We start from the raw sequence: 15,926 nt of genomic DNA on the forward strand, positions 1-15,926 counted from the left end.
ACATGAAGATTTAAGGGGTGTTTGTTTCCCTTTTATAAGGGAATAATAAAAACAGAAGCCCCAATTACCATAGTGTGTTTGATAAGTGTGTTTAATGCATCTTTAGCGTACTTGTAGCAGTTGTTGTTGTACTTGTTGTAACTCCCCAATGCTATGAGGGAGCCTAGACAGATGGCATAGGAGAAGAAGATCTGAGTGCCTGCATCCATCCATACCTGTCATACAGAGAGAGGTGAGGGTACACACAAACAGAGGACAGTCAAGCAACTACTGTAGAAGAAAATTGACTAATAAATGCAAAGGTGTGTCATCTAGGGATGCTATTGGATCATGCCTAAGCTCATGAATAAATACAAACCTCCTTTTATAAAGTAATGGAGTGTGACCTGTTTTTGTTTTGGCAGGTTTCCTGACTGTGGGCCACCATGTATTTATATATTTTTTTACATCTGTCCCAAATGCTTGAAAACGTACAACACGCATGTGGATAAATAAAACACACCTCTAGTCATGTGTGTTTTGAGAATGTGAGAGTTAAAGAGCAGCCTCATGTGGAGTACCACAGCACATGCTTGTTTTACCTTCCTCTCTGTCCCTAATGAGTTCACCTAATCATTAAGGACCAGTGACACTGCAGAGGTGAATTGTCAACCAGTCAGTTAAACGTCTTGTGGTCTAAACATTGATTAACGATCCCCACCTCTCAATCACCTACCAGACACGGAAGATCTGAGGTGAGATTGGGGGCAGCAAAAGGCCCTGGGATGATGATACATTCAAAATATCTGCCCCGCTAGGGTGTGGATGGGTGGGTTTCGAGAAAGGGCAGGCGAAAGCTGTGGTGTCAATGCCATCAATCCCACTGGCTCAAACCCCCTGCAGACAAACACAATAGGTTTTGGTACTGAGTTTGCCAAACTCTAAATCTATGGCATCAGCCATGCTACGGCCCACCAGTGAGTTCCAATTCCGAATTTCCCAGCCCACCATGTGGAGAATAGCACTTTGATGCTGAACCTGAAAAGACCAGGCTTTGGTCCAGACCAGGCTAAGCCAGTTGAGGGCTGAGCCCTGAGACTGAGGGGGAGTCTAGCAGCCGGAGGGTCCTGGAGGTCAGTGTTTACCTTCACTGCAGTGTCCTGCCCCTCCGTGCAACCCCACCACTCACAGCCTGCTACAGACTCTTTCATGGAACACAGATGGACTGAGCAGAAAATAGCATTCCAGCTAGCAGGAAACCCTGGGATATCTACACCCACACCTGGAGGACCTTCACCCAAGGACCTTCTTCCAAACTTCAAATTCCCCAGTGTGGGAAGACTTTGGGTAATATTGAGATAACTATTACAGACAATTTCTTTGAAATCATGCCAGTCCCGAACATACCTCATTATGTTCTGATAGTCACGTCACCGTAAAATACTGAAAGTAGACTGTTTGTTTGCTATTCTGAGTATAAAATGTAATTTCAGTCAGTCATACCATTGCTTCCACAACAATAAGCTACCTGATGCGAGTGTGTGGTTCAGTCAACAGGGTTTCTATTATGTAACAGCAGGGGCCAGGGGTTATTATTGTTGTTGTGGTACCTACCTGAGGGTCTGCTAGTCTTGACAGGTCAGGGTATAGGTAGAACTTGATCCCTAGGTCCGCTCCAGGTAAAGTGACTCCTCGAATCAGCAGAACTATCAGCATCAGGTAGGGGAAGGTAGCTGTGAAATACACCACCTGTAGATTGGATGGAATCATATTGAAAAGTTCAGTGATCCAACAGATCAGGGTCATGTTCATTAAAGGAAAACACTTTTTTTTATTTTATTCATTGGAAGAAAGAAATGAATGTTTCTCAGTCCAGGTAGTCCCTCCCTGTTTCACTCTGCTTCTTCTGTGTAGCTCTTTACCCTCGTACTCGTATACGGGTTCAAAACAGAAGATTTGGACACTGATAAGCGCCTAAATTGGAACGCAGTGGCTGTACAGTAACACGCTATACATGACATCAGAGCTCAAGGTCTCCGCTTTACAGCCCAGTATTGGTTTTGACTGAAAGCGGTTCTAAACCACGCGGTTCTAAACCATCCCTCTTACTAGTTGGCAACTTTTGCAACTTTTTTGTTGTCTGAGAGAGGGAAACGCTGTAAATTAAGAGGACTCTACATATTTCGAAAGATGAGCTGTTAAGGATTACAACAAATACCGCTTTGACGTCATACAAGCAAGCCAATCAACCCATTAGTCCAAATGTGCACTTCACATTTCCATATCAAAAAACACATGTAATATACAGTGTCAACGTTTATGATCACTATGTACAGTTACAAGATGATATGGCGTCATGCCATGGGTTGTTCTGAACAGAATGAGCCTGTTTGTCGTATGGTGAAGGAATGTGAAGGGGAACACACATTTGAATGCACTCGTCACTCTATGCACACGAAAATTACTATCTGCTTCTTTGAATTGCCTTGTAAGATGAACATGACCCTGATCTGTAACTTAGCTAGCCATGTTGGCAATAGAAAACGCTTTCAAATGATGCCCACCTGACCAGATTGCGATTTATAATGGACCATTTTTGGAATGCGTGAACAACAGTAATTGTGTAAAAGGCGGGGAAGCAGGGCTGTGTTCATTTTACATTACATTTTAGTCATTGAGCAGACACTCTTATCCAGAGCGACTTACAGTAAGTAGTGAGTGCAAACATTTTCATATTTGTTCGTACTGGTCCCCCGCGGGAATAGAACCCACAACCCTGGTGCCACAGGAGGCTGCTGAGGGGAGGACAGCTCATAACGGCCAGAACGGAGCAAATGGAATGGAAACCATGTGTTTGATATCATTCCACTGATTCCGCTCCAGCCATTACCACAAGCCCATCCTCCCCAATTATGGTGCCGCCAACCTCAAGTGCCATGTTCCAAAGAAAACTACAAGTCTTCTTGATCTAGTTCCTCAACGGCACAGCAAGGTGAGCTCAAAAAAGCACCTTATAGTGGAAAACTCTTCTTTGAGTGTTAAAAGCGTATTGAAATTACATAGGAACTGTGCACACTTTGGAGAGTTGTGTGGCCACTTGGAGACACCAGTTAGACCTATCACTCAAAACCTTGTATTTTTTTTGTTGCATCTACTCCAAATTTCCATTAATATTCTTATGTTACTGAATGTATCCAGAGTATTTTCATATTTCTTTATCAACATGTGTGGCGAAAAGTACAGTAAATGCACATAAGATCAACAGTGTAATGTTTGAATTCAGTCTTGTGTCAGATTAACTGTTTTGTCAACACCTTTAGTCTAATAATTTTCCCATAATCTCCAAACTGTTCCCTTTTGATTGCTACCATGGTTATGCATATACTATCCTACCGATCCTTGACTTCGGCGATGTCATTTACAAAATAGCCTCCAACACTCTACTCAGCAAATTGGATGTAGTCTATCACAGTGCCATCCGTTTTGTCACCAAAGCCCCATATACTACCCACCACTGTGACCTGTACGCTCTTGTTGGCTGGTCCTCACTACATATTCGTCGCCAAACCCACTGGCTCCAGGCCATCTATAAATCACTGCTAGGCAAATCCCCGCCTTATCTTAGCTCATTGGTCACCATAGCAACACCCACCCGTAGTATGCGCTCCAGCAGGTATATCTCACTGGTCATCCCCAAAGCCAACACCTCCTTTGGCCGCCATTCCTTCCAGTTCTCTGCTGCCAATGACTGGAACAAATTGCAAAAATCTCTGAAGCTGGAGACACTTATCTCCCTCACTAACTTTAAGCATCAGTTGTCAGAGCACCTTACCGATCACTGCACCTGTACACAGCCCATCTGAAATTAGCCCGCTCAACCTCATCCCAACCTCATCCCTATATTGTTATTTATTTTGCTAATTTGTACCCCAGTATCTCTATTTTGCACATCATCTCTTGCACATCTATCATTCCAGTGTTAATATTAATTGTAATTATTTTGCACTAAAGCCTATTTATTTCCTTACCTCCATAACTTGCTACATTTGCACACACTGTATATATATTTTTTTCTGTTGTATTTTTGACATTGTTTTGTTTTACCCCATATGTAACTCTGTGTTGTTGTTTTTATCGCACTGCTTTGCTTTATCTTGGCCAGGTCGCAGTTGTAAATGAGAACTTGTTCTCAACTGGCTTACCTGGTTAAATAAAGGTGAAATAAATAAAATAAAAAAATTAATACTTTCCATATTTCTTCTGTAAGAAACATTTCAATTTAGCCCTATCCATATAGGCCAATTCCCATGAGTGTAAGGGGTTAATGCCTAATGAACATGACCCTGGTGAAGTAAATAAATAAAGACAGGAAGAATTGAAAGAAACAAGCCCACCTTCCCAGTGGATTTGACCCCTTTCCAGATGCAGAAGTAACACATGACCCAGGCGATGGCCAGACAGAGGGCCAGGTCCCAGTTCAGAGAGCCCATGTGGTCGATGCCGGACGACAGCCTCAAGGCTCTTCTCCTGAATAAACACATAACACAGGGGGTCAGAACAAAATCACAATGGATGAAGTGCAGTAACAATTCTAGTTTAGATATTCAGATTTTTAGGACCCTCAGCTACTCCAAATAAGGTTAAAATATCATAAAAGCTTAAAGCCTTCAGGGTCCGGTTTCCCGGACACAGATTAAGCCAAGTCCTGGACAAAAACCTTATTTCAATGGAGATGTGTTGAATAACAAAAATATTTTATTTTTGGGGGGGTAGATCAGCTTTAATATTGCAGATAGATTGTAACTTCCATCAATGTAATTGCTTTGAATACTTACTCCCAGAATTCAATGACGGGGGAAGTGGAGTTTTCGGGCAAGGTGTAGTTGACAGAATAGTTCCTCCTCTGAAACTCCACGCAATTTTCTTAGGTAAAAAAAAAAAGTACATTTTGCATCATTACCACCATAATCACTGACAAGTGTTAAAGCAGTAATATGGATTGCCAACATACATTTTATTGGAATTCAATCATTTTATATTTGTAATATCGCTCCACACAGCAAAGCCACTTTAAAACATAGTTGACCTTTCCATTATTATGGTTGTCTCACCTGTATTCCAGGTGTTGTTGCAGGAGGACCAAGGGAGTTCCCAGGAGAAGGAGAAAGACAGGTAGAAGATTCCCCAAGCCAGGACCACGATGTAGTAGGAGTTCAGCAGAGCCACGATGACCTGGGTACCATAGCCAAGACCTGGAGACAGACAGGATGGGGACAGACAGGATGGGGACAGACAGTAAGGAATGGATCGAAAGTTAATAAAAAGTCCCACTGTAGTAAGTGTCACTAAAACAGGTACAAATATGTTAGTAACTGTGTAATTACATTGTAATTACAATATAAGTACATATTGGAAAAAAGTATTTGATCCCTTGCTGACTTTGTACGTTTGCCCACTGACAAAGACATGATCAGTCTATAATTTTAAATGGTAGGTTTATTTGAACAGTGAGAGACAAAATAACAAATAAATCCAGAAAAACGCATGTCAAAAATGTTATAAATTAATTTGCATTTTAATGAGGGAAATAAGTATTTGACCCCTCTACAAAACATGACTTAGTACTTGGTGGCAAAACCCTTGTTGGCAATCACAGAGGTCAGATGTTTCTTGTAGTTGGCCACCAGGTTTGCACACATCTCAGGAGGGATTTTGTCCCACTCCTCTTTGCAGATCTTTTCCAAGTTAAGGTTTCGAGCCTGACGTTTGGCAACTCGAACCTTCAGCTCCCTCCACAGATTTTCTATGGGATTAAGGTCTGGAGACTGGCTAGGCCACTAAAGGACCTTAATATGCTTCTTCTTGAGCCACTCCTTTGTTGTCTTGGCCGTGTGTTTTGGGTCATTGTCATGCTGGAATACCCATCCACGACCCATTTTCAATGCCCTGGCTGAGGGAAGGAGGTTCTCACCCAAGATTTGACGGTACATGGCCCCGTCCATCGTCCCTTTGATGCGGTGAAGTTGTCCTGTCCCCTTAGCAGAAAAACACCCCCAAAGCATAATGTTTCCACATCCATGTTTGACGGTGTGGATGGTGTTCTTGGGGTCATAGGCAGCATTCCTCCTCCTCCAAACACGGCGAGTTGAGTTGATGCCAAAGAGCTCCATTTTGGTCTCATCTGACCACAACACTTTCACCCAGTTCTCCTCTGAATCATTCACATGTTCATTGGCAAACTTCAGACGGGCATGTATATGTGCTTTCTTGAGCAGGGGGACCTTGCGAGCGCTGCAGGATTTCAGTCCTTCACGGCGTAGTGTGTTACCAATTGTTTTCTTGGTGACTATGGTCCCAGCTGCCTTGAGATCATTGACAATATCATCCCGTGTAGATCTGGGCTGATTCCTCACCGTTCTCATGATCATTGCAACTCCACGAGGTGAGATCTTGCATGGAGCCCCAGGCCGAGGGAGATTGACAGTTATTTTGTGTTTCTTCCATTTGCGAATAATCGCACTAACTGTTGTCACCTTCTCACCAAGCTGGTCTTGTATCCCATTCCAACCTTGTGTAGGTCTACAATCTTGTCCCTGACATCCTTGGAGAGCTCTTTGGTCTTGGCCATGGTGGAGAGTTTGGAATCTGATTGATTGCTTCTGTAGACAGGTGTCTTTTATACAGGTAACAAGCTGAGATTAGGAGCACTCCCTTTAAGAGTGTGCTCCTAATCTCAGCTCGTTACCTGTATAAAAAGACACCTGAGAGCCAGAAATCTTTCTGATTGAGAGGGTGTCAAATACTTATTTCCCTCATTAAAATGCAAATCAAAAACATTTTTGACATTCGTTTTTCTGGATTTTTTGGTGTTATTCTGTCTCTCACTGTTCAAATAAACCTACCATTAAAATTATAGACTGATAATTTCTTTGTCAGTGGGCAAACATACAAAATCAGCAGGGGATCAAATACTTTTTCCCCTCACTGTAGAACAGTGATACATGAAAAAGTGTAAAAAGCTTGGACACAAACCCTTATTGTATGGCATAACTTTATTTACAGTACAATGCCTAAAAGGAAGATATACTCCCATAAGAAAGAGCAGGTTACCCTCAAACAGTGGACTGATCTTCCTCCAGCAGGTGATGCCTCCCTCGCTGGTGTACTGGCCCAGAGCAGTCTCCAGGAAGAACACAGGTATGCCACAGGTGAACAGGAAGATCAGGTAGGGGATAAGAAATGCACCTGGGGGACAGGAACGGGAGAGAGTCATACAAAGAATATACAATGAGTGTACAAAAAACATAAGGAACACCTGCTCTTTCCATGACAGACTGACCAGGTGAATCCAGGTAAAAGCTATGATCCCTTATTGATGTCCATTTAAAATCAGTGTAGATGAATGGGAGGAGATTTAAGAAGGATTTGTAATCCTCGAGACAATTGAGACATGGATTGTGTGTGTGTGCGCCATTCAGAGGGTGAATGAGCAAGACAAAAGATTCAAGTGCCTTTGAACTTTATTTTTTATTTATTTATTTCACCTTTATTTAACCAGGTAAGCCAGTTGAGAACAAGTTCTCATTTACAATTGCGACCTGGCCAAGATAAAGCAAAGCAGTGCGATAAAAACAACAACACAGAGTTACATATGGGGTAAACAAAACCTAGTCAAAAATACAAAATATATATACAGTGTGTGCAAATGTAGCAAGTTATGGAGGTAAGGCAATAAATAGGCCAGAGCAAAATAATGACAATTAGTATTAACACTGGAATGTTAGATGTGCAAGAGATGATGTGCAAATAGAGATACTGGGGTGCAAATGAGCAAAATAAATAACAATATGGGGATGAGGTAGTTGGGTGGGCTAATTTCAGATGGGCTGTGTACAGGTGCAGTGATCGGTAAGGTGCTCTGACAACTGATGCTTGAAGTTAGTGAGGGAGATAATAGTCTCCAGCTTCAGAGATTTTTGCAGTTCGTTCCAGTCATTGGCAGCAGAGAACTGGAAGGAATGGTGGCCAAAGGAGGTGTTGGCTTTGGGGATGAACAGTGAAATATACCTGCTGAAGCGCATACTACGGGTGGGTGTTGCTATGGTGACCAATGAGCTAAGATAAGGCAGGGATTTGCCTAGCAGTGAGTTTTATGAGGGCATGTTTGGCAGCATGAGTGAAGGAGGCTTTGTTGCGAAATAGGAAGCAGATTCTAGATTTAACTTTGGATTGGAGATGCTTAATGTGAGTCTGGAAGGAGAGTTTACAAATACCTAGGTAGACTCTAGTTGTCCACATACTCTAGGTCAGACCTGCCGAGAGTAGTGATTCTAGTCGGGTGGGCGGGTGCCAGCAGCGTTCGATTGAAAAGCATGCATTTAGTTTTACTAGTGTTTAAGAGCAGTTGGAGGCTACGGAAGGAGTGTTGTATGGCATTGAAGCTCGTTTGGAGGTTTGTTAACACAGTGTCCAATGAAGGGCCAGATGTATACAAAATGGTGTCGTCTGCATAGAGGTGGATCTGAGAGTCACCAGCAGCAAGAGTGACATCATTGATATACACAGAGAATAGAGTCGGCCCGAGAATTGAACCCTGTGGCACCCCCATAGACTGCCATAGGTCCAGACAACAGGCCCTCCGATTTGACACATTGAACTCTATCTGAGAAGTAGTTGGTGAACCAGGCGAGGCAGTCAGTTGAGAAACCAAGGCTATTTAGTCTGCCAATAAGAATGCGGTGGTTGACAGAGTCGAAAGCCTTGGCTAGGTCGATGAAGACGGCTGCACAGTACTATCTTTTATTGATCGCGGTTATAATATCGTTTAGGACCTTGAGCGTGGCTGAGGTGCACCCATGACCAGCTCGGAAACCAGATTGCATAGCGGAGAAGGTACGGTGGGATTCGAAATGGTCGGTGATCTGTTTGATAACTTGGCTTTCAAATAATTTCGAAAGGCAGGGCAGGATGGATATAGGTCTGTAACAGTTTGGATCTAGAGTGTCACCCCCTTTGAAGAGGGGGATGACAGCGGCAGCTTTCCAATCTCTGGGGATCTCAGACGTTACGAAAGAGAGGTTGAACAGGCTAGTAATAGGGGTTGCGACAATTTCGGCAGCTAATTTTATAATGGTCCAGATTGTCTAGCCCAGATGATTTGTATGGGTCCAGATCTTGCAGCTCTTTCAGAACATCAGCTGTCTGAATTTGTGTGAAGGAGAAGAGGGGGGGGGCATGGGCAAGTTGAAGCGGAGGGTGCAGAGCTGGTGGCCGGAGTAGAACGGGGTATGGTAGTAGGTGCCAGGAGCACCGGTTTGAGTATGTCAAGAACTGCAACGCTGCTGGGTTTTTTACGCTCAACAGTTTCCTGTATGTATCAAGAATGGTCCACCACCCAAAGGACATCCAGCCATGAAAGAGGACAAAGGAGGCTGACACGAATTGTGCAGAGTAACAGACAGGCTACAGTTAGTCAACTGACAGTCAAGTACAACATTGGTGCCCAAAGACCCATAAAAGAATGCACAACTCGTCGTACCTTGAGAGGAATGGGGTATGGCAGCTGACGACATTACAGAGTTCCACTTCTTTCAGCAAAAAACAAGAACCTGTGGTTCCAGTGGGCAAAAAAACAAAAACACTGGATACTGGAGAATTGTAAAAACATTGCCGGGTCTGATTAATCCCTGTTCCTGCCGTTTCACACTGATGGGAGGACTATATGGAGAAAACCACATGAGTACATGCATCCATCATGCCGCGTGTCAACATTGCAGGCTGGTGGTGGTGTTGGGTTCGTTTTCACGGCACACATTGGGCCCCTTGATAAAAGTGCTGCAACGTTTAAATGCCACAGGATATCTGAACATCATTGCCAATCAGGTGCATCCCTTCATGGCAGCAGTGTATCCATCTGCAAACTGATTTTTTCAGCAAGATAATGCCCCATGCCACAAGGCTAGGATTGCCAAGGAATGAATTACCTCTTGTAGAGACTATAATAAGGTGTTTCATCCATACGGTTTCAACGATTCAAATTTCAGTCTGTGATTAATCTCAATCAATGTCAACATATTGTATTTCCACGCTGAGTTAATGACGCAGTCTGTCGACTTTTGGTGTCAGCCGATCTGAAGATGTTTAGAGTGCTTGGATGGATGGATTTCCGGAGCATGGCAAACGCCGCAGGGGCAACTGCTTGACCACAGGCTATTTAGGACAGAGGGGAAACAACAGCTGTGACATTCTCTGACCCCTAACCTCTGATCCCATACACCCCGCAGAGAAATGTCTGATGTAGCACCTACATAAGCATTTCCCTAAACCCATGGCCTGATCTAAATAGGCCTGAGTCCCAATTAGAACCAACACTGCTTTTATAGCTAGGCCTCAGTGTATTCAAATAAATGTGATTAAACTCAAATTGAAATAGCCATTTGCAATCGGTCAGTGGAGATGCACGGTTGAGGCTCTTTGCTCCACTAGGAGCTAAAATGAATAAGTCAAGAAAATCATTTGCAAACTATTATTTTCAATTAAGAACAAATCCTTATTTAACATGACGACCTATCAAACACATCAATACATGCTTGCCTTTGTGACTCAAAATTAAATGTCTGTGACCTCCTCTGGGCTCATCCTTTAGAACTCACCTCCTCCATTCTTGTAGCAGAGGTAAGGAAAGCGCCACATGTTCCCCAGGCCGATGATGGATCCCATCACAGACAGGATGAACTCCAGTTTGTTGCTCCATTGGCCCCTCTCCTGCATCTTCTCCTCTGACTGGGGCTGAGGGACAGGGACCAGGTCCTTCAGCCTGCTGCTGTTCTTGCCATTTGAAAGGCCTGCTTTAACTATTTCAAGCAATAAAAACACAGAATAAATTAGGCTGTTTTCAAGACAAGTAGGTACATGTAGTGATGCATATACGTTATGCAAATACACATATTTATTTTAAAATGTAAAGTAACATGTAAGTAGCCTGGGTACCCGTCTGTTCGAGTTATTATTCCACTCCATGTCATGCCATGTTTGCTGAGGAGTGGAAAGTTAGCAAAACAGGTTCTAGACTTCAGGATAACATGTAAGTACATGTCAAGTACATTGATCCCGCGCCATATAATCTTTTGTCTAATGACTCCTCAAAAAAAGGTTGTGGCTCTCTAACTGCCATCTGAAGAACTTAATGTACTCAAAAACAGGCAGAGATTTACACAATCAAGTTCAGGCCTACCTTAAATTGATTAACATGTTGCATTGATCATCATGTCATGTACATACTGTACTGATATTGATCATGAATGGGTGGGAGTGGCAACAGCCCTCAGACAGCAGGTATAGAGAATTGATTAGTTCTTTACAAATGTAATATAATATTTTAATATGCCATTTAGCCGACGCTTTTATCCAAAGCGACTTACAGTCATGTGTGCATACATTTTTAAGTATGGGTAGTCCCGGGGATCAAACCCAATACCCTGGCGTTACAAGCGCCATGCTCTACCAATTGAGCTACAGAGGACCACAAATGTTTTACATTGAAAATCTAAATCTGGGGAAACAGCCCAGGATGATTCCACACTAAACCTTAGATCTCACATCATTAAAATACACCCAGAAGTGAAGTCATCTTACAATTTACTTGATTCAAAATAAAAAAGCCTTAGAAAGACATGATGTACCATGTTCTACACCAATGTCTTAGAATTCAAATATTAGTCAAGTACGTACCATTCATTGCTTGGGGTGTCTCAAGTCTCAAGGTTGGCTCTCTGTCAGTGAATATCGATCTGTAGATGTTCACATTTCAGTATTTAACATGAGGGGCGAATAGGGGGTGGGAGGTTGTAATCCTAAATTCAGGCTCAGCCTCCAATCCACTCTCTGCCCATATGACCACTCCCCTCCCCACTTAGATACTCCCACTTATTGAGTCAGTTGATTCTAATGCTTAAAATAGTCATATACACAAGGCATACGGGACCATGTAGTGAATATTGACATGGCAACAAATTAATCATCAAAGATGAATTATACAATATGTTTTGGTTAATGATCCAGTGTCCAACTGCGATCACCCATGTCCTGTCTCGTGCTTGCAGTTTGTCTCTCTGGCTAAATTTTGTCTCTTTAAGAGGTGAGTGGGTCAAATGGGCCTGAGGAAGCAGCAGAGGTCAGGACTGGATTTTACTTGGCTTGCTTCCACTGTTTGGTGGTTTTCCCTACATAAATTAAGCAGAGGTGTTCACAATCACATTACATGCAATTAACGCACCTTTACTGCATTCCCCTTCACAGGTACAAATAGAATACTAATGTGAAATTCAAACCTGCGATTAGATATTTGCATGATTAGACTTATAACCTATCCAAAACAATGAAAGAGGGCAGAAACAGAAAATTTAACAAGTTCATAGCATTGTTGCATTGTTTCAAGAAAATGGATTTCATATTGTGTACAACAGTCAACTGACTGCCAATATTAGATTTATTTACTCTTAATGAACCTTTCCTTCTCCTTTGACATCTCCAGGTTAATCTGGGATTGGGCGTGAGACGAAAAAACATGGGAAGCCACGTGCGGCCAGGGAGATGCTGCTCGATACTATGGAGCTCTCGTAATGGGTTTAATGACTACCAGAAGTAGTTGTGACAGACAGGCCTGAATCCATAGATCCCACATTCAGAACCCACGGCTCCTAAAACAGTAAGGCCATCTGATGACCCATCCCAAAGTCTAATCTATCTAAAAGGTAGTTAGGAGTTTAGACATCTGACGCAATACATTGGTATTGACATTGAATGACATATCAAATAATCTCAAACAGGAAATTGTATATAATGGTCTTGAAAATAAAACAAATGCTGCTCCTTACTCATTTGACTAGGAATTGTTTAATAAAGGTGAGAAAACAAAAACAGCCACATCCAATCACTTAAAATCTATTTACACATTATAAATACGTATCACTACATACAACCATTGTTCCTAGTCCTACATGGAGCTGTTATTTATTGTTTGGGGCCAGGCAGAGAGGAGAGGACACTGAATGTGCAACCCACATTTTTACATTTGTCAATTAGCAGACGCTCTTATCCAGATCGACTTAAAGGAGCAATTAGGGTTAAGTACCTTGCTCAAGGGCATATCGACACATTTTTCACCTAGTCAGCTCGGGGGTTCGAACCAGAGACTATCTGCCACCTCAGCACAGTCATCATGAATCTGTGAAGGTGTAATGCTACATCCCAAATGGCAACCTATTCCCTTTATAGTGCACTCCTTTTTACCAGTGCCCATATAGTGCACTACATAGGGAATAGGGTGCCATTTGGGATGTAGTGCGGGGGTGGGGGGGGGGGGGGGGGTGTAGAGCATGTTACAGACCCGAAACTGAAACTCAAGAAACACACAACACGGCCCATTGTCATTCCTAGTTGTGCAGTAAAAACCGCTTTGATACTCTGTGCACACAGTGTGCTCTGGATTATAAGGCCTTCTTTAACAGTTCTGAATTAGAGAGAAACAAATCCTCATCAACAATTGGTTCCCATTAGAGAAGAGGAGAGGGAGAGCGGGAAAAAAGGTCATCTGGAGTTTCAGTCTGTGATGCAGAAAATACATCGCTCTCCTCAAACAGGACCACAAGCTTTTAGCTGAAGGTCTCATTTCTTTGTAGCATTATTCTCATGGGAGTATCATCCAGTCTTCAGGACACCCCTTAATTTGAAGCCCCTCTACCCAGTTAGTCAACAGGAGGGAAATATGTCAGTCTGAACAGGTCAAGGTCTTCCAGACTCAAATGGTCTGATGCGAGCTTCCCGGGTGGATGTGTGTGTGCATGTGGTCTCTGTCCTGGGTCTGCGCTAGCTGCTCTCCTGAGAATCCGGCTGCTGCAGCTGGGGGAGGGAGATAGAGGGGGGCATCATTATGGAGGGAGGCATTATGATCTGGCTCAGCCTGCTGCAGACTGGCGCGTCCAGCACCACCGGCTCCTCACAAACACGCTCCACCTTCACCACTGCTGTAACCCCTCCGCCTCCTATGCCCATGCCTCTGCCCACACTTCCAACTACGCCCCCACTCAAGATGGCTGACTTGCGGGTGCAGTCGATGCAGATGTAGTCCTCATTCTCGGCCATCTCGCAGGTCACACCTACACACACTTGGTGGAACCACTCGTCACAGCCGCCGTCGCACTGAACCCAGTCCACCTGACAAAGGGAAGAGAGACATACATACAGGCGATCACACATTCTGCTTCAATCAGGATATATCATCAGCTAGTGCTCAGATTCACAAGCGTTATACTTGTAGATGGTTTATGTTTTTAAAAGGAATATAGCATTATGTACATGAAGTATGTATAATAAGCATGATATTTATATTGCATTTTATTATGGTGCATTTAAGCATAATCAAATACAGTCCCCCCCTTCAAGTTCTGTTAAACTGGAGGATATCACCATGCCTCTGAGGTGCTCTGAGAGCACATGGATGGGTAGGACTGGGAGGGTGGTTAGGCTACTCATTGACTTAGTGTCTAATTTACAGTCACTTCCAACAGCACATAGCTTGTCCCGTTAATACGTTATGTGTAACTCTCTTTAAGGTGTTCCAGTGCTGTTGCCAGCTGTTGACATTCAATTGTTCCATGATGCTCACTTCCAAAGAGGTTTGCTTCACAGTGTCCAATATTAACTCAGCATACTTAGCGCTGCATCATAGTCAGCAAACAAAAATACAAGGTGAGACATATTCAGTTTTTGCTCTGAATAGAGCTAATATTATTAAACCTCCTAAAAGAAAGTATTCAAACTTTCCGCTACTGTTTGTAAGACAGTTTGTAAACGTGATTGTGATATACTAAGGAGATTGCTGTGGAAGAGTTAAAAATGAAACATATTTTTCGCATAAATGTCCACTGATTTATTTGTTTCCCAAAATTATGGGTGAACTGTGGAATGAAATGTTGATCTTAATGTAATAGATATAATTTCTAAGAAATTATATACAAACTACACTACCGGTCAAAAGTTTTATAACACCTACCCATTCAAGGGTTTCTCTTTATTTTTACTATTTTCTACATTGTAGAATGGTGGTCCTCTGTAGCTCAGCTGGTAGAGCACGGCGCTTGTAACGCCAAGGTAGTGGGTTCGATCCCCGGGACCACCCATACACAAAAATGTATGCACGCATGACTGTAAGTCGCTTTGGATAAAAGCGTCTGCTAAATGGCATATTATTATTATTATTATTATAGAATAATAGTGAAGACATCAAAACTATGAAATAACACATATGGAATCATGTAGTAACCAAAAAAAGTGATCAACAAATCAAAATATATTTTAAAGATATTTTGAGATTCTTCAAATAGCCACCCTTTGCCTTGATGACAGCTTTGCACACTGTTGGCATTCGCTCAACCAGATTCACCTGGAATGCTTTTCCAACAGTCTTGAAGGAGTTCCCACATATGCTGAGCACTTGTTGGCTGCTTTTCCTTCACTCTGCTGTCCGACTCATCCCAAACCATCTCAATTTGGTTGAGGTTGGGGGATTGTGGAGGCCAGGTCATCTGATGCAGCACTCCATCACTCTCCTTCTTGGTAAAATAGCCTGGATGTGTATTGGGTCATTGTCCTGTTGAAAAACAAAATGATAGTCCCACTAAGCCCAAACCAGATGGGATGGCGTGTCGCTGTAGAATGCTGTGGTAGCCATGCTGATTAAGTGTGCCTTGACTTCTAAATAAATCACAGAGTGTCACCAGCAAAGCACTCCCACACCATAACACCTCCTCCTCCATGCTTCACGGTGGGAAATACACATGCGGAGATCATCCGTTCACCCACACCGCATCTTACAAAGACACGGCGGTCGGAACCAAAAATCTCCAATTTGTACTCCACATCAAAGGACACATTTCCACCGGTCTAAT

General features: G+C 42.9%; 2 protein-coding genes across 6 annotated transcripts in view; both read right to left on the minus strand.

Annotated features, from left to right (window-relative positions):
- Positions 1–15,926, minus strand: part of LOC311146147 (sodium- and chloride-dependent GABA transporter 2-like) — a 132,736-nt gene that overhangs the window by 13,986 nt on the left and 102,824 nt on the right. Inside the window, exons 2-9 of one of the 2 annotated variants that reach the window (XM_084182627.1) lie at positions 11,710–13,239; positions 10,632–10,832; positions 7,090–7,224; positions 5,091–5,231; positions 4,815–4,902; positions 4,374–4,506; positions 1,594–1,728; positions 112–215 (exon numbers count right to left, since the gene is read on the minus strand). In XM_084182627.1, the coding sequence (XP_084038753.1) occupies positions 112–215; positions 1,594–1,728; positions 4,374–4,506; positions 4,815–4,902; positions 5,091–5,231; positions 7,090–7,224; positions 10,632–10,832; positions 11,710–11,716 (944 nt within the window). In that variant the 5' untranslated portion in view covers positions 11,717–13,239. Of the gene's footprint in view, positions 1–111; positions 216–1,593; positions 1,729–4,373; positions 4,507–4,814; positions 4,903–5,090; positions 5,232–7,089; positions 7,225–10,631; positions 10,833–10,968; positions 11,023–11,709; positions 13,240–15,926 lie in introns of those variants that run through there. The other variant, XM_084182628.1, reaches the window with a different exon arrangement.
- The window catches only part of LOC311146146 (lysine-specific demethylase 5A-like), a 32,835-nt gene continuing 29,763 nt past the window's right edge, over positions 12,855–15,926 (minus strand). For all 4 annotated transcript variants that reach the window (XM_084182624.1, XM_084182626.1, XM_084182625.1 and 1 more), the window contains exon 29: positions 12,855–14,193. In XM_084182624.1, the coding sequence (XP_084038750.1) occupies positions 13,846–14,193 (348 nt within the window). In that variant the 3' untranslated portion in view covers positions 12,855–13,845. The remainder of the gene's footprint in view (positions 14,194–15,926) is intronic.

This window comes from Coregonus lavaretus (assembly GCF_964263955.1).
Source record: "Coregonus lavaretus genome assembly, chromosome: 19".
Taxonomy (NCBI): domain Eukaryota; kingdom Metazoa; phylum Chordata; class Actinopteri; order Salmoniformes; family Salmonidae; genus Coregonus; species Coregonus lavaretus.